This window comes from Macaca mulatta, chromosome 1 (genome assembly GCF_049350105.2).
Source record: "Macaca mulatta isolate MMU2019108-1 chromosome 1, T2T-MMU8v2.0, whole genome shotgun sequence".
NCBI classification, from domain to species: Eukaryota; Metazoa; Chordata; class Mammalia; order Primates; family Cercopithecidae; genus Macaca; species Macaca mulatta.
The window spans coordinates 141314003-141337078 of record NC_133406.1 but is presented as its reverse complement, the minus strand read 5'-3'; the positions used below and the strand labels follow the sequence as shown (position 1 = coordinate 141337078).

At 38.4% G+C, this 23076-nt stretch overlaps 1 protein-coding gene across 2 annotated transcripts in view; it reads right to left on the bottom strand.

The window, feature by feature from the left end:
• Positions 1-23076, bottom strand: part of PLPPR5 (phospholipid phosphatase related 5) — a 118533-nt gene that overhangs the window by 30096 nt on the left and 65361 nt on the right. For both annotated transcript variants that reach the window (XM_001105460.5, XM_015145642.3), the window contains exon 4: positions 2568-2744. In XM_001105460.5, coding sequence (XP_001105460.3) covers positions 2568-2744 — 177 coding nt within the window. The remainder of the gene's footprint in view (positions 1-2567; positions 2745-23076) is intronic.

Here is a 23076-nt window from a genome sequence, read left to right as displayed (position 1 = left end):
AATGAATCACTGGTGTGTGGAATGAAACAGGAGAAGGAGCCAAAGGCAAATGTTAGGCATAGAGTCCGGGTGACTGGGTACTCTGGGTTCCTTTAACCAAGACAGAGATCCGGAGTAGATTAGCATTAATTTTATTTTGGAATCACTTTAGAATTCTGCACACACTGCAAGATAATTGGAAACACCCTAGGATATTACAACATATTACAGGCCAGAGCTGGAGTTACTGCTCAAAATAAATGTGTTGAGTTTCCCAAATGAGAAAATTGGGAATCATCATAGAAGGCTCCCTGTGCCTCGTCCATATCACCTTCCATGTTCCACCAGGCTCCAAACCATTCCACCTCCTAAATATTCTGGAGGACATGATGGATATCCTCCCTCTTTGTGCCACTGAGGACCAATCTGCACCATCCTGTTTCCCTGGTGCTGCATAACCTATCTCTTCTATCCTCAACTTTGTCTTATCGTCCTGTAAATATATTTTCAAAACACAAATCTCACATAGGGCAAAAGGGGCTGAGAGGAAGCAAACTATAGTTTATGGAACTTTGTCCAGTCATTCATGTAGTCATTCGCTGAACTCGTACTATTTTGTTTAACCTTTATAGAGCCTTATAATGATCCTTTAGGGAGGCTGTTATTTAGATATACCTATAGGCATTCACATTCATAAAAGGTTGTGAATGAATGCATAAATATATTTTTAGTCATTATATAGGCATTATTTACATATAATCTTTTCATGAAGTCATTTTCCTGGGAGAACGGGAATGTTCAAAGGGCTATCATGAAATTTTCTCAACATGTGCAATTGGAGGGTCTTGAGCTCAAGGGGGATCCAGAGCTCAGCTCAACATTCACCAGACAGGGAAGCGACTTGGAAGGCACCAGCATTCTGGTGTTGGCCTTGTAAGGTAAGGTGTTCACCGGAAGTATAGGGAAGGTGGCAATAGTCACAGATAAACAAGAAGGCTGATGAAATGCCAGTGAATATGTTATGGACCCGCAGAGCTGAAACACAGTTGCATCTGACATTACTGCTTTGAAATTTTGGCTACGTGTATGCTCTTGGCTTTGCCTATAATATTTTTGTAAGGATTTATGTAAAGTTTGTTGTTGGTTTTGCTTTCTGAATGTTAACCAGTTTCAACTGTGTGAGTGAATGAAAAAAAAAAAAGGTTTTGGTTCAAGCCAGGGCCCCAGTTTTCATGAGGCTAGAGGATACCTCCAGGAATGAAAGAAGGTTGAGTCTAAGTCTCCCAGGGACCTTGGGAATCACAGAGAGTGGTATCAAAAAGAAGCACAGGATGCAGTACAGAGATGAGGTCATGGTGACTACTTTACCACAGGAGATTCTGGAGGAAATAACTTATTTAAAATGCCCAGTACATAAATTATGTTTCAGCATTTGGTAGCTGGAAAGATTCACCGAAGTGTTTGCTTACTGATTATTAACTAGTAAAATGAGGCTAACAAAGTAAAGTTACATGTAAGGGCAATTTAAATGTAATCAAAATGTACATAAAGTATTTTTAAAATTATAATGTGTCAATGCAAAAATATGTTTGATTCATAGTCTACACATTGTTTCATTTATGTAAAATGTGCTATACTCATAATGACTAGTGCACATGAGTACAGAGGGAAGTTTGGGCTGTTTATCACATACTTATACTTATAAAATGTTATATACTCATGATTATACTACACTTTAATAGTATAATCTAATAGTATAATCAGAATTTATGGTATAAACATCAGTAAGTATTTGGTACTGATAATAAGTCAGAAAAATACTTAGAAATGCATATAAACCCTTGACTATTGCCTCTCGTTAAATAAATAATGATGAATTCTAAAGTCAGACTAAAATACATTTTCTAACAACCAAAACCTATGGAGATATTCCTAGAAGATTTCATAATAAGAGTATACATGGAATGCTTACTTCATAAGTCACTGTCTATGCTGTTTACTGTGTGGTGAAACATGATTTGACAAGGTACGGTCTTGGAAACTATTCATGAGTTTTCAGTTACTGACGTAAAACGCCTCATCTCACAGGTGAGGTTGACCTGTTAGAAAGCACTGGGACATGGAGGCTCAGGGAGAGTACGGCAGGGAGGCACTAGGGGACTTTGGGATGCTCTCCATACCACATGATGCCAACTTCCCTGAGGAATTTTTAAAAAATATCCAAACCAGTCCTGAAACATTTTTAAAGATTTATATAAAGTTTGTCATAAATCCTTAAAAAATATTATAGGCAGTTTTTACCCCAGTCTTAAAAACTATTTGGGAGGGACAGTGTGTTTTTAGGCCAGTTCTATTTTATATGAAAATATATTGTTCAACTTTAAGTGTAGGATTTGTATTTTTTTCATCCCCAAACCCGACTTGTGGCAGAACAAATGGGGGAGGAGGAAGAAATGAATGACTTAAATGAATGACTTGTTTGATATACTACATTTAGACAAACCCAGTGATTCACACTTGTATTTTCTCATAGGTGATTATGCAAGTTAATTAAAAACCCAATGATATATACAGAAATTTGTACTTACCAGAAATACTGCTATAGATATTCCAACCAGAAAGCCTGCTATAACATCTGACCAATGATTTCGATATTCTGCTACTCTGTTGAGTCCAGTAAGAAATGCCAAACACATTAAGCCCAAGCATAGAACTGGCTTAGCAAGTCTGGTTCCCTTGGCTTTGATTGTGTTGGTAATGTACATCTGAAATGTTAAATAAAAAACATGACTTTTCATGAAGGCATTTCCTTTATTAGCATAGAATATCATGTGTACATACAAACATATATTTGTAGACATACATATGGCTGTATGGTTCAAATCATTAACTGGAGTTTACGAAGTTTTTGAAATAAGTTTCTTAAAAGCAGAATTCAAGAGTAGCAATTGTTTCATTTTACTTACCTTATATGGCAATCTGTTACAAATGGCCAATTCTTAATATAAGATTATTAATCATCTAGAAACACCAAGCACAGATAGTCCAATTGTCTTTTTTTCTTTTTATTCTTACTATATCCATTCTTATTTTATCTGAATTTTCATTTTAGATCAACCTCAACAATATTGTTAGAAGGGGGAAAACTCATGAAGTGTTTAAGTGTTTTTAATGTTTCCATTTGTGTATGCCATATTTAGAGGATGCATACTTCATAAAAACCAGGATTGTGAATATAACTAGAAAAAATAAAATGGAATAGATTTCTACCAAACAGATGTTACTTTGAAGAAGGAATTTAAGATTCAATGTAATGCCAAGGTTGCTTTCATGTTGTTAAATGAAGTTGTGAAATTACTTTAACTACATTTTATCAGCCAGGATTAGGACAATAAAATACTTAAGTACAATAAGGGAAATGTGTCAACTACACAAAACAATGAATAGATACCTACATTTCTGGCATCTGGACATACGCTAATGAACATATGGTGTCAACTGACTGCAGGGAATGAAATGTCATAAGCCACCATGCTCAAGAATTATTTGGCCCTTCCCCCATCTAACTTATTCTATACCTCAACTGCTCTTAATTTTATGCATTACTTTATAAGCAAATTTGTTGACTGTATTCAATTATTATTTCAAGTCATTAGTAGAGCAATTGTAAAAGAGATGACTTTGATAATGTAATCAGGTTTTATGGTATAAACATCAGTAAGTATCTGGTACTGATAATATACTCAGAAAAATTCTTAGAAATGCATATATACCCTTAACTATTGTCCCTGGTTAAATAAACAATACATCTGCTTAAGAGGGTAAACTAAAATCAGAATTTAAGTTTTAAGTTCATACCAGCCATTTTAGAACACTATGAAATCCAGTAATTATCTTCTCTATTTTTTTTTTTTTTTCTGGGCAAAGTTTGCAGCCCTTGTAGCTGCCAAAAGGGGCTGTTTAAATATGTAAGCAGTCCAAGTGATACAAGGCATCTCTCTAGCCAAGTTCTAGCCTTTTACAATCCATCCCAGGTCTCAATAGTCTGGGGCGGGGGGAGCTGAACTGTCTCCATCTTGGCCTGTGACTTTCAGAGCTGCGTCTGTGTGTCTAAGCCTGTGCTTGGAAAAGCTTGATAATTTCAGTAATGGAGGATAAGTATACATGAGAGGGGAACAGGAGGAGATGAGAAAGAGAAAATGATGCTTTTGCCAATCTGAGAGAATGTGTTAAAGAGTTCTGCCCACATGAATAACAAGGCCAGGCTATCACACCACTTCAGGTTTCTAGTGATGCAGCTAATTGAGTAACTCCTTGTATGACTAGTGCGTATGAATAGAGAGGAAAATTTGGGCTTCTTGTGAGGTTTTCTTTAACACAGCTATAAGGCTGGTTAATTGTTTCTTACTTTTACATTTCTTTACATCTGTTAATACTCAATATATTCTGTCCTCATTAAGACAAAATAAACGTGGGATAATAACTGAATAATATTAATACTGCTAGTATCAATTATAGCTACCATTTCATGAGTGATTGCTCTTCAAGGCAATGTTCTAAGCATTTTATTAACAGATTACTTATCTCATTCAATCTACAAAACAATCATCTAAGTTAGGTATCATCATTACCTCCATTTTATAGGTTAAAAACTGAATCAAGACAAAGCTTATTATGAAGACTGCACAGTTTGATGATTGCGGTGGCACTGTTGAAAAAAGACAGGTGTAAATGGAAAGTAAAGGGAAGGCACTTGGGTATCTCCTAATCTTCCTTTCTACTTCATTGACTTCTTGCCTGGAGGAAATGGCCAATGAGCATAAGCTGAGTACCAGTGAATGCAGGCCAGTCAGGAACTAAAGACAGGAGAAAGGAGGCCACCATAGAATCATAGAACTAAGGCTACCTTACCTCTATGCTCTGCTATTAGAGAGAAGTGGGAAATAGTGTAAATGTGGTCCTTGTGCAAAATACCCTACAGAATCTATTTGGCTTCAGAAAACACTTGCCTTTCCCTCGCCCCCGAAGACCATCTCAGATACAGCCCAGCCCTTACTTGGCCAAGTTGTATGAGCCCATAGTAAAATGCGGGCTTGGGCTACATCCCTGTGAAGTTTCTCTTGAATGTCAAGTTGATCGTCAAATTGCCCTAATGACTCAAGCAAGGTTTATAAGGAGCCCACAGACAGTCTAGCCACAATGCAAACTCATGAAAAAGCTTCTATTTTAGGAATAGCCTGGTATTTGGCTTTTCCCTCCATCAGAGTGGAGAGTGGACAGTGGCTGAATTTCAAGGGTTATGTGAATTTCAAGGGTTATAGATTTAATTTTAAAGTAGATCATAGCAGTGCTTTATAATGTACAAATTTTTCTGTAGCATAATCAGTTGGCATGGATGTTACAAAAGAAAAATTAAGAGAGCTTTCACTTGTACTCAGCAACTCTTTAGTACTTTATGAACATAAGTGCCTTTTAAACCAGTCTAATTGTGTTATCCTTACAGAAAGTCTATTATTCTTAATTTGCAGAAGAGGAAATTATGGCATAATAATCTATTAAGCATGTTGGATACAGAACAGGAATTGATTATTTATGCTCTCTTGGTTTCTAATTCACTTATGAAACCATCTAGGTTGACCAGATGTCAAAATGTAGCTAAAATAATATGCAAACAGCAGGGTGTGTGATTTGAGCAGGATGGTATTCACTCAGTCCTCTAGGGTCAGTAGATGCTCACTACCTTGCAGGCCAACCCATTTAATCATTATTAGCAGAGCTTATTCATCCATTCCACAAATATCCATTAGCACTAAGATGCAGAAAGCCAAAGCTGATCATTTGCTCCCTGTTAAGAGCCTTGTGTATATTCTTCTATACTTTTTCTCTTTGCTTATACAAATATATACAATAATTAACACACATATAAAAAGGTTTTGCTTACTTGTTTGCTTTTACTAAAATATAATCATAATGTCCTATTAGTTTGTAATATGCATTGACTCACTTGTTATAATATATATCTATTTTTTGTGTAAATTGAGAAAACATTGAACTATTATTAATAACAAAACAATACTATTATAAAAATAAATGAAAATAAACACACACACACATATTTATGAAGCACCTACTATGTACCAGAGACTGTGCTAGGTTTCTTCAAAGAGGAGACATCTATGGTTAGATCCTGAAGAATGAGCATGAGAGTTCCAGGTAAAAGGGAAGTGATGGGGGAAACGTATCCTAGACAACATATGCAGTCCTCCGCTGTGTTCTCAAAGCACCTTGTTCCTCATCTGAGAACACTGGCCACAATGTATGGTTATAATTTATTTTCATTGGTTCCTTCACTAGAGTGAGGACATAGAAGGCAAGTCCAGGCTATTCATTGTGGTCTAGCTTTTGGAGAACCTTTTTCTTTCTCTTGTTTTCATGCTTCTTTCACCTTTCTTGTGCTATTTAGCCCTAAAGACATCCACTAATTGTTTATTTGCAAATGATTATATGTATTCTTTTACTATTTGCCTCTTCTTTTCTACAGATGAAACAGCCTCAATTCCCCTCAATATGGGAATAACTCAGTGGCCAGATCCCTCAGCACTCTGCACAGTCTAGTGCTTTTGACATCTGTTAGTACTTCTCTCAAAGAGTACAGCCCAAAGTTAAGCAAACCGGTGCCCACTATCAACTGACCAGCCCAAAGTGCAGCTGAGACTTTTCTAGATTGCACCCTATAGTCTTACTCATTGATCCGTATTCTCATAGTCAGGTCAGGATTGGATTATCTTTAAACCGATTTCCAGATTTTGATGACTTTGATTGATGCAATCTAACAGGGCACTGGGTTTGATTAGTGTGTGTGCGTGTGTGTGTGTGTGTGTGTGAGAGAGAGAGAGAGAGAGAGTGTGTTTTAATAACTTCATAGCATTATTGGTCAAACTGTGTTTGCGATCCACTGAATCTTCCATGACTTCTTCACATGAACTGGTGCCTTATCAAGTTCCCCTTACCCTGGGCTCCTGAAATTGTTCAAAAAATCAAATTTATTATTGTTTTCAAAACAATATTTTACCCTGTCAACACCATTTTGAACTTTTATGCTGGCATCTATCATAGTATATTAGTTATCTTTCTCCCAGATTCTAGTTAGCTCCAGACAGATCACCAATAACAAGACAGCATCAAGGACAGAGCCTCATGGCACTTCACCTGAGATCTGTTTACAAAATGCTACTGACATTTTTCATATAAAATTTTTATTTAAAAAAAATGGGGCATTCATTTATTAGCCAACCTTGTAGTGTCCTGAAAGTTTTATTTATGTACCCAGACTTCATATTCTTGTTTCATTGATAAATTTGCCAAACAGCAATGTAAAGGTGTCTGATGGGGTGTGTAACAAAATTGTGATGCAATGGTGGAAAGACCATGGACTTTGCCAGACAGACCTGTGTTCACTTAATTCAGACCTTTCAGGATTGTGATGGGGGTCAGGAGTGCTAATGGTGGTGCAATAAGCAGTGGGATATTGAAGTCATAAATTTTCTGTACGGTGCTATAATCTAGATTGCATAAAACATGCAATAACTCTAGTTTCCATAACTGATCTAAACTTCATCATAAGCACCCATCTTCCACTGAATAGAAATGGGATGGGAGGAATTCTGAATAAATGCTTAGTTGTTCTGTTTCTCACTATTCTCTCTTCTGGAAAAACAACAGTGGGGTCTAGTTGGAGGCCTGCAAGACCTCAAGGTCAAGGTGGGGAGGCAACCCACCAGCTTTCACTGGCCTCCACTGCCAGGTGTGTATCCCACTGCTTCATTGGTGCCCTACTGACAACCACTGTTAACGTCCTTGTGGCCCCATACTGACTTGGTCCATTTAGGCTCACAGGAAATAAAGATCCTTTTCATCACCCGCACATCTTCCTTGTAGTCCCAGGTGGGCTGCCTACCCTCCCAAGCTCTGCTGCAGGGTCCCTGGGCTCCCACTGTCTTCTCTGCGGACTTACCTGCTGCAGGTATATTAAGAGAAATTGTTTTCCCAGTTTCAAGCCAGAAATGAAGTACAAGCCCTTCTACTTTCTGTTATCTCCACAACCTCTCTGGAGTTTCTGTTATCCAGTGACCAACTGCCTTCTTTGGTTTTCTAATGTATGGGTGCTCACCTAAGTGGGCACATTAAGCCCTTCCCTCTCCTCCAATCCTCCACTTCCTAGGACAGGAAGTACTCCCTTCCCTTCCCCTAGGTTGGTGTTATCACCCTTTATAAGTTGTGTTTTCTCTATAAAATACTCAGATAATAAAATATAATAATAATACTTACATTATATATAATATTTTATTACACTCAAAATATTCAGATATTCAAATTTTGCTTTTGATATGTAAAGCTTTGATATTTAGAAATTCCTGTTCTCGCTTGACAAAGCTAGCCTCATTTAATTACTGAAGCTAAACACTTCTTTTTCCTCTTATCTTGAAGTCTTTCCTTGAGGCACTGAACCAATACGTAGCCAGTAGCTACTGTAGCCATTAGCACTTGAAATGTGATGAGGCCAACTATAGTACTAAATTTTCAATTCTATTTGATTTTAATGAAAAGGATTTCAAAACTGGTACTCAATTAGATTGTTAGAAAATGTTAATATATGTTTGAAACAAATTGGGCTTCACATCTACTTTTTACACTGTAAATTTTATATCTAAATACAGAACAAGGATTTCAGATGAAAATGTAGTGTCTGAACTGAGATGTATTTTGCAAGTGTCAAACATACACTGGATTTAGAAAATTTTGAAAAAGAAAAAAGCAAACTATCTTATTACTAACATATTGATACATGTTGAAATAACATATTAATACATGTTGAAACAATTGATAATAGTTTGGATATACTGGGTTAAACAAGACATTAAATATTAATATCACCTTTTTACTTTAAAAATGTGACTATTAGCCATTTTAAAATCATATATATATGGTTCACTTTCTGTTTCTATTGGACAATGCTGACCTAAACAAGAGCATCATAATTTAAAGGGTATACAAAATGATCAGTGAATATTCCAAAAAAGATTTTACCCATTTCCGCAGTTATTGCTACTTTATTATTTTTATTTATTTTATTGCTTTGAGTTGGGTACTGATCCTAAAACCATTTTCCAGGCTACCTGAGCTTCATTAGACAAACATTTATCCACATATTTTTATTTACATTTATTTTTAAATATTTGTTAATATATTACCATTTCAAATGGCACATAGTGCAGTGAAATGATACTATCATGGAATTATTTAGAGTTTTCTAAGTTAAACTATCATATACAGCCTATTTTTTCACATTCTAATTATCATAATGGCTACTTTTAAAAAAACTTTACTTCATCAAAGTTAACCGGTTGTTTTGTATTTTATTGATACCTTTAGAGACTTGGGAGATTCCGTATTTAGTCAGTGTAAGCTAGGAGGAAAAGTTCAGCTTTAGGAATTTAATAGTCAGGGTTAAAAGTTCAATCTACTACCAGTTAGCTCTGTGACCTTACACAAATTACTGAACTTCTCTGACTCTTAGTTATATGACTTGTAAAATGAAAATAACTATACTAATCTGTAGGATTTAGAATGGTAGTCACATAAGAAGTGTAAGTTTCATTACCGTCACATGGCACCATGAGAATTTTTGTTTGCTTTGTGATGAGAATAAATTAAAAGGATTAAAACAATATATTTGGATTAAAACTATGTATGTGTTAGGAGAAATAATGTATTCTAACTTATGGGCATGGGGATAAAGCTCCTTATTGTATTCGAAAATCAAGAGTAAACATCCACTTTCTTTACAATATCCTTAATGGGTACCTAACAAAAGATTACATCATCATGAACACAGAATTTATCCTGTAGCTGATGTCCTTGAATGAAAAACACTGAGTCACAAATGTGATGTAAGTAACAACAACCTCAGTGTTCAGGACCAGCTGGTACATGAAGTTAAGATCTGAATATGCTCAGTAACTCTGCTGCCCACAGCACAAAGGCCGATTGATGGTTTGGTTATGAATAACAGCTCCTTCATCACGGACACATTTACCTAATCCCTAAAATGCAGCCATGGCTGATTTTACATGGAGACTATTTATCTCCAGTATGACTGCTCCCCGACCCAATAAATATACTGCACATGTGGCATTTCATCCATCAGCTAGAAGAACAAATACACTTTTGCTTGACATTATCATCTATGAAATCAAGAACTATACATATTCACCACTTAACACTTGTTTTCCATACACCAGATAGAAAGTGAGATGATATTTACATAAAGATGCTTGTGATCTTATTTGTGGGTTTTATACAAGCACAAAAAATATATAATAAAAAAGCTGTGTAGCATCTGAAGAATTCCCTGCAAGCAAAAGATATTTGATGGCTATAATTCTATCCCATCATCTCCAAGATTTAAAATTCCCTGACAAGAAAGTAAGGAACTAAAATCAACATGTTAAAGACTAATCTGGAAATTTTAAATACTAAAAAAAAATATGCACAAGACTATTGGGTGAATTGAAGGGTTAGATTTGCTATACCTTAAACAAAAATGAAGTAGAACCTGCAAAATTTAAAACACATAAATAAAAAAATTAAGTTTACTGTTCGGGACAAGAAATTAGTAGTATAACAATAAAAGCATATTTCAAGTATCTCTGAGTAGTCCTCAAAGATGTCTGAATTTGTACTTAAATCTTTAGGACTCAAAATATTTCTCAGGATTTCTTCAGATAAGGAAAGAAACTATAATTAATGATAATATGATTATCTATATGTCTGATCTTTGTATAATCTATACTATGTATATAATATACATATATAGAACCAGAAAATGTTAAATATTAAGTGACAATTGGATTCTAGATCGTGAGATACTGTCGAGATACTGTCTTAAATTATATAATAACAGAAAAAGAGTCATCATACCTTAGAAAGATAAATATAATATTGCAGCACATATAGGTTTGTGATCAGCAACAAAATACTGTAATCAACTCCACACTAATTTCAATAAACATCATTAATATTAATGACAGTGTGACATTTCAAAGGATGTCTTAAAATTAAGAGTGTGCTTATAGTATATTTCTGACCTCATTCCTAACCCTTATCGGTGAGTAAGTAAAGGGCAGGGGAGAAGTTTTCCCAGTTGGGTCCTTAGGAAGTGCTCTTCTTTCCCCCTCTCAAGGCTTGCGATTTTCCTCCCCAACTCCTTCAATTTTCATTCAACCAAAAGCTTCCTACATCCATTCCCACTGAGTCCCCACCCAGCTTCCAACTCTCACTTTACTCCCTTTCAAGAAGGAGGAAGGTGATGCGGGTGAACCTCTGTAACCTCTCTTCTCCCACACCTACAAGGTTCTACCATTCACAACAAAAACTGCGTTTAAGGCATGTTAAGTTATCAAAGGTGTCAAAACACATCTCTCTGCTTAGTGCCTGTTTGCACCTCAAATCACAACCTCAGCCTTAGTCCCAGCTGTTGGAGGAGCAGAATGACTCTTTCTCACTTTGCTACCAGTATTCTGTTCATAATTATTATAAAAGAGTTATTTTTACATAAAAATATTTATCTTTTTCTCCCATGCTAGCTTATATGGGATAGAAATATCCTTTTCTCTTTGTAACCTCAGTGCCTGGTCTGGTTCTTGGCTCACTCTCAGTAACAACTAATCATAACAAAAGTTAAAATTTCATGAATGCTTACTATGTGTCAAGAACTGTGCTCAGTGCTTTACATGCACTCAATCAGGTAATCCAAACAATTCATGACATTGGTACTCAACAACAGAGGTAACTAAGACACAGAAAGGTTAAGTAAATTATCCATGGACTTAAGGCTAGAAGATGATGAAGCTGGGATTCATACTCAAGCAGTTCAGTTACAGAGCCCATGCTCTAACAAAGATGCTATTAATATATGCAGTATAGGAGTCAAGGATCCTCTCTCCCTCAGGCTTGGAGAGGAAGGCGGGGCTGGAGTAGTCCTCAAGCAGAGGTAAGACTACTTACCTTCAAGAGCACGCCTGAAGGAGGAGCTGAAAATGACTCAGTGTGTCAGTCTGAAGGCTGTGTGGGTGGAGGCGGGGGTGAGTACAGAGGGGAGTAGCAGGAATTAGGCCAGAGAGGTTAACCGGGGCCAGGTTCAAACAGCTTTGTGTGCCAAGTGAAGGAGTTGGGATTTGTATTAAAAGGAAAATGGGAGTACATAAAGGGGACATGAGAATGTGACAGGAGTACCTTTGAATTTTAAAGTATCACTTTGGAAGAAGCGGTTCCCAGTGCTGGATCATCACATCCTGAACTAGAGTCATGGCTGCAGTCATGAACAGACTGGAATATTTAGGATGTTAAACTGGCCAGAATTCTTGGTTAATTGGATGCGTGCTTATGTGCACCCATGAGTTTGAACTGGGTGAGGTCATGGGTGGAAGGTGAAAGTGCAGTGAAGGAGGAATAAAACATAACAAGTCTCAGGCCTCAGTGGCCAACAGAAGTTTCTAGGCAGGAAATCTATAGTTCCACTTGGAAGTACAATTATATCCAGACATACAACAAGAATCAAGATGTTCCACCTGCTTTCTCATGGAAACACTGTACTTCATGGTAGTCCTATAGCACGATTAATAATATATTTTAAGTACATAATGGGTTAAATAGGTTTTTGAAGGCTGAGTTAGATACCTAACTAAACTCTGTGTATGACATGATTTCCATCAGGTCACAGTTTCAAACAACTGAGTTAAAACACCAACTAGGCCTCCACGGAGACAGGGGATATGTTTGTTTTGCCCCTTACTCAATACTCAGCCCTGGCACAGGGTCAATCAATGGATGAATAAATGAACATACTGCTTTGGAGAGCTGGGCTTGTGTATATCACACTGCTTATATCTAATTAGAACAAAAATATATACAAAATGTACAGCAACTCTCACAATGAATAATTTATGTGACCTTTCAGCCTTATGCATTACTTTAGCTATTTTTTAGGTGTGTAGTAGTTACTGTATTTTGGAAATGACCTCTAAGAAACTGTATATTTTCCAGGAATCTATTGATTTTTTCTAAAAAACTAATGTACTTAACAGGCTGTGGTAAAAGAATCTCTACTTTCCCTCCAGCCTGCAGTAAGCTGCACATTAGTTGCCTATAATGAGTGGATAATGGCCCAGATAGCATCAGAGGATCTGAGTTCCAGTCTTGATCCTTCAGTACCTTAGGGCTATGATGTTAGGTGGGTGATGACTTATCTTCACTAAGTCTCCTCACTGGTCAAACCTGGAAAGCAGCAAAGTCTGCTTTACTACAGCCCCAGACTCCTTTATCTGAGCCCTCAAGTAGAGAAGTATTTCAGAATTCTGAACATTTTCAGATTTTGGGTAATATGATCTATGTACTGGCCATTGATACCTCCAGTGTGGTCAGGGCTGCACCCTACCATAAAACACATTCACATTTCTACCTCAAAACAGATGGCTACTCACAGGAAGCAGAATAAGTAAAGAACTCAAATATATTCAGGTCAGATAAAGTTCTTCATCCAGGGACAAACAAAATTTTGTCTTTCCTTGCATAGAGAGGGCTTTTTTAAAAAAAGATTTCAGAATTAAGAATAAAGGATTATGAAACTGAGCTGTTCTGAGGACCAGATGAGACAATGACACTAAAGAACAAAGTGCAGAGATGAAAAGCTGAGCTTTGCATAACCAAAGCTGGTGTTGTAACTACTTGGCAAGCTCCAATTATGGTGGCAGGAAGGCATTTCCATCATTTCCATCTGGCTCTGAAACCTGAGAAAGTGCTGAAGACACACTGACCGTTCGAATAGCTGGAGAATGTTGGTTGATTTGGGAAGGGCTTTCCTGGTAAAGGGGCAGCCAGGGTTGGGGTTGTCTCTGATGCATGTAGTGAGGTGAGGAAAGGCACCAAGGGGCAGGGAGTCAGGCACGATTTGGGCAACATGAGCAGATATGTATCTGGCTAAAGCTGGAGAATCATGGTGGGAAAACTAGCTTGGCCTTGAAAGCTGTGTGGAGGAATTTGTTACTTGTGCAAAAGGAGAGGGGGTAGTGTCCTAGGTGCTTGAGGGGCTAGAGGAAGATGTTTCTGGCAGGTGGGCACCAGGGGAGGAAGACAGAACACAGGGATCCTAGGCTCTCATTGGCAGCATCAGGAGACACAGAAGTTGGAACCAGAAGGCAGAGAAGTTTAACCATGCTTCTGGGATAAATGTCCATGGGAATGTGGGACACAGGAGAAATTATTTCACAGGCCTGTTCTCCCAACTCTTGCTTTTCTGGGACCTGGAGCTTGGGTGGCAATAGGACATAGTGAGGGAGCAGAGCAGGCGTCTGGTTGCTGTTAGGTAGGAGCCAATGGATGCAAGCTTCTCATCCCTGGGCAAAACACAGAAGGAAGAGTGGATGCAGACTCTACGTTTCATGGCAGATAAGAAAAGATTTCCTAGAATACCACTGAACATATAGTATACAGAAAAAGCTATTAATTAAAAGTTTAAAAACAGCTTGAGGCTTCAGGAGAAGGAAAAAGTGTGCAGAATACATTCATTCATTCCTACTCTCATTCATCCAGTTTCAATTACTATTTATGGTGTCTTTCCTATGTCCTGGATAATGAGTTCGGGCTAGCAATATAGAGATAGAGAAATTTGTTGCTGCTGACCTCAAGGACTCTTAGTCCAAGAGAAAGCGGAGACACATAAAAGACTAATTAATAAGCATAACTGAGGTGTATGTTGAGGAGCACAAATCACAGAAATAATTCACAGGAAATAGAAGTCAGGTTGATCAACAGTTTCTTCTAAGTCTCGAGTATAAAAAGACTCTTACCCTCAAGCAAAATGGAAACAACAACCAACCAGGACAAGAGGGGAGTGTTAGGCAAAACTTTCTGTAGGGGCCCTTTTAATGAGAGATTTAAAAATGAGGGGGCAGGAGAAGAAGAGCGAGGGGAAAGGAATTCTAGGCAGATAAAAACAGGAGACACTATGTATAAAGAAAGAATTACAAATTCACTTAAGGTAAAGTCAGGTAATACAAAGGAGCCAAGTGTCCCAGTAAAGACAAAGCCAACAGCAAAGGCAGAGTGATATAAAGCCAATGGCTCTAGCCTTGTGTTGAAGAAACAATGAGTGAGGACTGAGACCAACAGATGAGAACATGTGCCTTCTAGAGGGGAGAGCCGTGCTCAGATCCAAACAGTTATTGCCATTACTGACCATAAGTCCAGGGCCACCATATCACTCATATTTCAAGAATAAGATGTAAAGTTCTGATATGACATTTATCAACTTTAAAAGCTTGGCAAGTCATAAAATATTTTTTTAAGTGTGCTAGACTATTGTGAATAGTGCAAAGACTTGGATACAACCCAAACGTCCATCAATAATAGATGATAAAGAAAATGTGGCACATATACACTATGGAATACTATACAGCCACAAAAAGGATGAGTTCATATCCTTTGCAGGGTCATGGATGAAGCTGGAAACCATCATTCTCAGCAAACTATCGCAAGAACAGAAAACCAAACACCACATGTTCTCACTCCTAAGTGGGAGTTGAACAATGAGAACACATGGACATAGGGAGGGGAACATCATACACTGGTCGGGGGGTGGAGGGGTAGGGGAGGGATAACATTAGGAGAAATACCTAATCTAGGTGACGGGTTGATGGGTGCAGCAAACCACCATGGCACGTGTATACCTAGGTAACAAACCTGCACGTTCTGCACATGTACCCCAGAGCTTAAAGTATAATAAATAAAATGTGCTAGACAAATACTAACAGATTTTCCAGTTGGACTAGGAATGCACCGTTAGTTCATTTCCCCAAAGGAGTGAGCAAGAGCACAGAAAGCTCACCAGGCTGCAAGGAGTTAAGTAAATTCCTATTGCACTCAGAAAAAAGTTCCAGCTTCCAAGCATTAGGAACAAGGTCTTTCCTGACATGGCCTTTCATTGCTTTTCCGCCTCATCCTATCCCTCCCTTTCCAGAATCTATGTTCCAGCCATGGTAAACTACTTATGGTTTGCTCCAATTTGCTCTGTTATCTCATCTCTCAGACTCCTTGTAGTGGGTGGAATAGTGGCCCCCCAAAAGACACATCCAAGTCTTAATCCTGGGAACCTGTGAATATTCCCTTAGTTGGAACATCGTCTTTGCAGATCTCATTAAAGATCTTAAGATGAGATCATTCTGGATTTAGGGTGGGCCCTAAAGCCAATAGGAAGTATCTTTAAAAGAAGAGAAGACAAAGACAGAAGAAAGGGTGGGATGCACGTAAAAGGCCATATGAATGTGACCTTGTGGAGGTGGAGATTGGAGTGATGCTGTCACAAGCCAAGGAACACTCACAGCCACCAGAAGCTGGAAGATGCAACGAAGTGTTCTCCCCAGAGCCTTCAGAGGGAGCAGAGTCCTGCTAAACCCTTGCTTTCAGATTGCTGGCCTCCAGAACCATGTGAGAATAAATTTATATTGTTATAAGCCACCAATTTCGTGGTAATTTGTAGCCCTAGAAAATGAATGCAGTCCTCAACTAACCACCATCCTTACCTGTCTCTTCCTCAGATATCACTTCTGCCTCGTAAAAGCCTTCTGGCTGCCCCATTACCCTGTGCCCATGCATGAGAGCACTTATTATACATGTAATTGGTGGTGCTGGGTTGTTTTTGGCCTCCTACTTCCGGCTGCATCTGGGTGTTAAGCACCCTCAGAGTACGGGCTGCATGTCTTTGCCTTTGAGTTCCTAGACCCGCTGTGTGCTCAGTAATTGTTTGTTAAATTGGCTAATAAGTGAATCAATTTTTATTTTCAATGTTTTGTAATTTAACTAACTTATAATTGCCTGGTTTTATGACCTATATTTCTTCTCTAATACGTAGTCTAGAAGTTATAAATTGATATAAAAATAGAGTGAAATTGGCCGGGCACGGTGGCTCACGCCTGTAATCCCAGCACTTTAGGAGGCTGAGGTGGGTGGATTGCAAGGTCAGGAGATCAAGACCATCCTGGTTAACACAGTGAAACTCCGTCTCTACTAAAGAATACAAACAATTAGCCAGGCATAGTGGCGGGTACCTAGAGTCCCAGCTACTCGGGAGGCTGAGGCAGGAGAATGGCGTGAACCTGGGAGGTGGAGCTTGCAGTGAGCCGAGATTGCTCCACCTCACTCCAGCCTGGGCGACAGAGCAAGACTCCGTCTCAAAAAAAAAAAAAAAAAAAAAAAAAAAAAAAAAAAAAATTTATATATATATATATATAGAGAGAGAGAGTGAAATCAAGATTCATATATTTTGAGTCCTTTTAGAAATCTCTTATTGGACACTAAGATAACTGGTGACAGTGAAAATGACTAATCAATAATAACAATCTAGATCTGTTGATGTAAAGGAAAAGATAAAGGTCACTACAGAAGAAAAATCCTGGGGATTGTCTGTGACCACCAGGTCAGTACAAGTCAAGAGCATGATGTGTCTGATCAAACAATTAAGCAAGCACACTACAAACCAAAACTAATGCCATATTTGGTTCATTATCACTGGATCATTTTTGAGGTGTCTGTACAAACATTAGGTCTGTGACATCCCTCCATCTGTAAAGCACTTTATGGTTCATAGAATTAAAAAAAATTAAAGCTGAAGGAAGTTTACAGAAAATCCAGGTGCTTCTAAACCACATTCATGAATTCTTAGGTAATTCACAGAAGGGCTTCTGGAGTCTTTATGGAGTTGGGGGTGGGTTACATGATTGTATGTTATAGGACTGGGTATATAATTTGTAGGGTCCAGTGCAAAATGAAAATGAATGACAGACCTGTTTTTCAAAAATCATTACAAATTACAAAACAGTGACAGCAGAGCATTAAACCAAGCATGCAGCCCTCCTGAACACGGGCCCTGTGTGAGCTGGTAGGTGCTGGAGACAGGACCTGAAGCAGGTCACACATCCATGAAACCAGGCCAGCACATCATAATCTCCATTTCAGAAAGTTGCGTAGGCAATTTATATAAAGAATGAATGAATTTCAACCAGCAAGAGTAGAGGCTATTAGGACATTTTTATTAGCAATCCAGGCAAGCCATAATGAGGGCCTGAACTAAGTCTGTACAAGTGGGAGGGGAGAGCTGTTTTATCATCCTAGGTAATATGACTGTTCACCTTTACTATTTAATTTTCTTCATTTTAAGTATATTTGTAATAACCCCCAATTTATGATACCAACACCATAGAGCTTGATGTAATAGAAAGTACCCAATAAGAAAACTTTATGGGATAAGGAAAATCAATTACAAGAACAAGTCAAACGTCTCTGTGATTCTATGTTGAAAATAGCCACACTGAATTAGTGGGTGTCACTATAAGTAAGTTAAACTTCATAGCAAGGAATATGAGAACACAGGGGCCATTAAGAATAGTTAAATACAAGAAATATGCTTGCTTTATGTGCAGTGGTTCCTTTCGCGTTCCTTATCTGGCAGGTGCACTCTGATTACTTGCTCACTCTTTACTGAGAAGCCCGCAGTATCAGAACACTGCATTATGCCATGGCCATGGAGGTAGCAAAAGACCATGCTGGAAATCAAAATCCCACTCTCTTTCAAAAAAACTACAGAGACATTCGCTGCCCAGAACGAAGTGCCCAGGGTAAGGGACCTGGAATTCTGCATGGACAGCCACCTCAACGTGCACCTGAGTTTACTGGCTGCAAGGGGGAGGCGACGGAATGAAGCAGTTCTGAGAATAGACATGGGGAATGTTCTGGATTCAGATCCTGTCTCCAGCATATACCAGCTGTGTGACTCTGGGCAAATATACCAGCTGTGTGACTCCGGGCAAATATACCAGCTGTGTGACTCTGGGCAAATATACCAGCTCTGTGACTCTGGGCAAATATACCAGCTGTGTGACTCTGGGCAAGCTATTGAATTTCTCTGAGCCTCAGTTTTCTCATCTTTAATTTGAGAATTATAATAGTACCTATGCAATTTGACTATAAGGATTAAATGAGATAATCTATGTAAAGCACTTAGCACAGTACTGGCATAAATAATAGAAAGAAATCACTTATTATTTACACAAATACAGTGAACCCTTCTGTGAAAAAAATGAGTTAAAAGGTCTTAAGTTTGAGGGCTTTTTAGTGTGTAAGGAGCATTCTGAAGTGGGTTGCTGAAGGGTTCTGTGCTGTACAAGATGCTGCGGACATGGCTATGAGCAGCCATAGACTCAGCTAGAGTCAAGGAGTCCTCCAGCCAGCATCTCCAAATTCAACCCAGTTGTCTCCATGTCTACAGGCATGTTGGGAGTACTCAGAATTATTTACGGGTGTGCAACAAAATTTCCTGATCCTCAGGATGTGCATGGATCCCCTTCAGGCAGTATCTCCAACTATGGGATTGCTTAAAAGTTTTCCCAGTTGAGACTGGAATGGTGAAGAGGCTTAGTAGGAGGACGTGTGGGGTCTTATATAAATGCCAAGGTGCATCAGACAGTCTCTCTTGGCTTTAACAGAATTGTCAGAGATAATGCAAATGGGTACTTTATTTAAGGAACTACACCTATTTATTCAGAACAATCGATCCAGTGCTTTGTGTAGGCACAACCTCTAAGTCTTGGGTATTTTTTCTGCATCGGAATACAACGAGACAATAGATTTATTTGAAGACAAGGGCAAGTCATCTATTAGAAAGTCTTACTTCCAAATAATGAGCACTAAATATATGGCTGTTGTTGTTTGAACAAATCAACATATTTGTCTAAGTCTGGGTTATATTTACGCACCAGCTGGCATTGTGATCGCTATAGAGAAACAGTCTGTAGCCTCAGAGATGTTACGGTCTACATGAGGTAGGAATACACACATGATAACGGGACAAGGGTAATCTCTAACCTTTTTAAGTGCCACATCTACCAAGACCTGCAGAGATCAGAACATGGGCAGCGGCAAACTAAGGGTGGGGCGTAGCAGCAGTCTGCCCAGGTGCAGGCAGTGAGGGGATGCAACAGTAAAACCTACTAAATGTCTATCTGCTTTTTATTGTTGCCATGCTGTAGCAGTTCTAAGCAGTGTCAGTGATAACACACTCCTGCCCTCTAAATCTCCTGTTGGTTGTGGCACACTGTATTCTCCAAAGATAGCTGTAACAGTCTCTAACCCCTTGCATTCTTCAATCTTCCCTATTAAGAGGTGGAATCAAATTTCCCTCCCTCTGAATCTGAGCAGCCTTAGCAATCTGCTTGTAATCAAGAAAATACAGTAGATGTGGCACCATGAGCTCATACGATTGAGCTCATAAGATGCATTTCTGCCTGGTTCACTGGAACACTGGTGCTTGGAGTCTTGTAGGAAGCTGCACTCCCTGGAGCTGCCACACTGTGTGGAAGCCAAGGCACGTGAGAAGACTATGGGTAGGCTGTTGTGTTCTTCACCTCCTCATAGCCCAGGTGCAGTAAGGTGAATGAACAATCCTTCAGATAATTGCAGGTCCTGGCTAGCAAGTCACCTTTGAAGTCAGTCTTTGAGTCTTCCCAGTTAAGGTTGGAAACACCATGGAGAAGAGAAAAGATAGCCACATTTTGCCTTATTCAAATATCTGACCTACAGAGTCTGTGAGCATAGTAAAATGGTTGTTTTATGCTAAGTTTGGGGTGGCTTGTAATAGAGCAATAGTAAACAGAACATTGATATAAGTTGAAATAACTTGCAGTTATTGTTGAGTATTAATAATATGTATGTAAGCTTCAAATAAGCATACTTTTGTCACATAATCTCTAATAAATACTGTATTACACGTGGAAATTAATTCAAGGAATGCCCAGCTATATACATTTGCCCCCCTAGCAGACATGTGGACTCAGCCACTCATAATCATCTAGAGAGTAAGCTCATAAAGGTTGGGAATCATTTGTGACTTTTGCTACGTTTAGTGTCTCCAGTCCCTGTGGTGGTGCATTTAAACTGTAGATTTGAAAAAAAGAAAAAGGAAAAAAAGACATGACAGCATAGTAATTATAAAAATGAAGAAGGAGAACTTGAGCTATTTCAGTTCTTCCAATCTATGTGACCACCTGGATTTTTTTTTCATGCCTAAAACTTAAAACAGTAAACTAGTGTGAATGCAAAGTATAGTATTTTTGCTGGGTGTGTTGGCTCGTACCTATAATCCCAGATACTCGGAAGGCTGAATGGGAGGACTGCCTGAGCCCAGGAGTTCAGGGCTGCAGTGAGGAATATACAAATAATGAAGCAGCCTGAGAAACAGGGCGATTTTCTCAAAAAAAAAAAAAAAAAAAAAAAAAGAAGTATAGTATTTTTACTAGGTAAGTGCAAATTTTAGTCCATACATAAAATAGCATACTGAATATTTATAGCTTTAAAATTAAAATTAAATATATATTTAAATTACTTATTATATATTCAAAGTAATATATATCATTCTGTCACAAAGACACATGCACATGTATGTTCACTGCACCACTACTCACAATAGGAAAGGCATAGAATCAACTATGGGCTCATAAAAGAAGATGAAGTTCTGCCTGGTACACTGGAACACTGGTGCTTGAAGTCTAAATTCCCATCAATGATAGACTGGATAAAGAATACGTAGCACATATATACAATGGAATACTATGCAGCTGTAAAAATGAATGAGATCGTGTCCTCTAAACGAACATGGATGTATCTGGCAGTCATTATCCTTAGCAAACTCCTGTAGGAACAGAAAACCAAAACCAAATACCACATGTTCTCACGTACAAGTGGGAACTAAGTGATGAGAACACATAGAGAGGAACAGCACACACTGGGGCCTATTGAAGAATGGAGGGTGAGAGGAGAGAGAAGATCAGGAAAAATAACTAATGGGTCCTAGGCTTAACACTTGGGTGATGAAATAGTCTGGACAACAAACTCCTATGGCACATGTTTACCTAGATAGCAAACCTGCACATGTACCCCTGAAATTAAAATAAAAGTTAAAAAAATTAAATATATCTTAAAATGTTTAGCAATGCACATATAGTATATTTTTAAAATATATTTTACCTATTCTTATCTTAAAACTAAAAAATAAATCAATAAAATAATGATTATTATCACATAATTATTACTGAAAAAAAATTTCCCATATAGAGGAAGAGATGCTAAAAGTGATTTGCTTTTGCGTCAAATATGCTAGGTGCACTACTGAAGATGTGCAGATTAATTTTAAATAAAAAGATGAGAAAAAGCCTTAAAAAGGGGATCAGCCTTAATCTAGGTTGCAAAGGTAAAAATAAGTTTTTTCTTTTTTCCCACTACTTAGCATCTAACCCCCTTCTTGTGATTGGGAAATTCTCCACACGTATTGTCTCCTGTGTGGGAAGCATATATTGTATCCCACTACCAAAGCTAAACAAAACTCTGAGTGTGGCCTTCCTCAAAGCCTTGGCAGGCTGGCCACTGGCACATGATCCACACTTAACCAGATGCTCTGCAAACGATGCAAAGAAGCGGGTGAAGTGAAACATCCCCGCCACCGGCAGCCACAGTGGTGGCAGTGCAGGTGGAGGCATGGAGAAGCGGTGGTGCCGGCGATACCAGGGTCCTGAAGTCACAGCCGTGTATCCTCAGCGCACCCTTCCTGTTGTCTGGTCTTGACTGTGGTTCTGGCTGCTTAGGTTCTATCGGTTCCTGCTCATTCCCTGGGCCTCATTTTCAAGCCTCTCCTTTCACCTCATTTTATTTAAATCAACTTGACTCATTTTCTATTATTTATCGTAGAGAACGCTGATGGACACACAAAAAAGTGAATACAGTTTTGATGGGTGGAGGCACTGGAAATGTAGGTTGAGAGAAGAGCACAAAAAGTCTAGTGTAAACGAGTGGACTAGAGTGATCAAAAGTAGTCTAATATGGACTGGGTTCGCATGAAGTGACAGAGGGCATTATGTAGTAAGGGAGGGGGTTCAGGTTGGGCACCATGACAAAATGCCATAGGCTGAGCGGCATAAACGACAAAACTTCATTTTC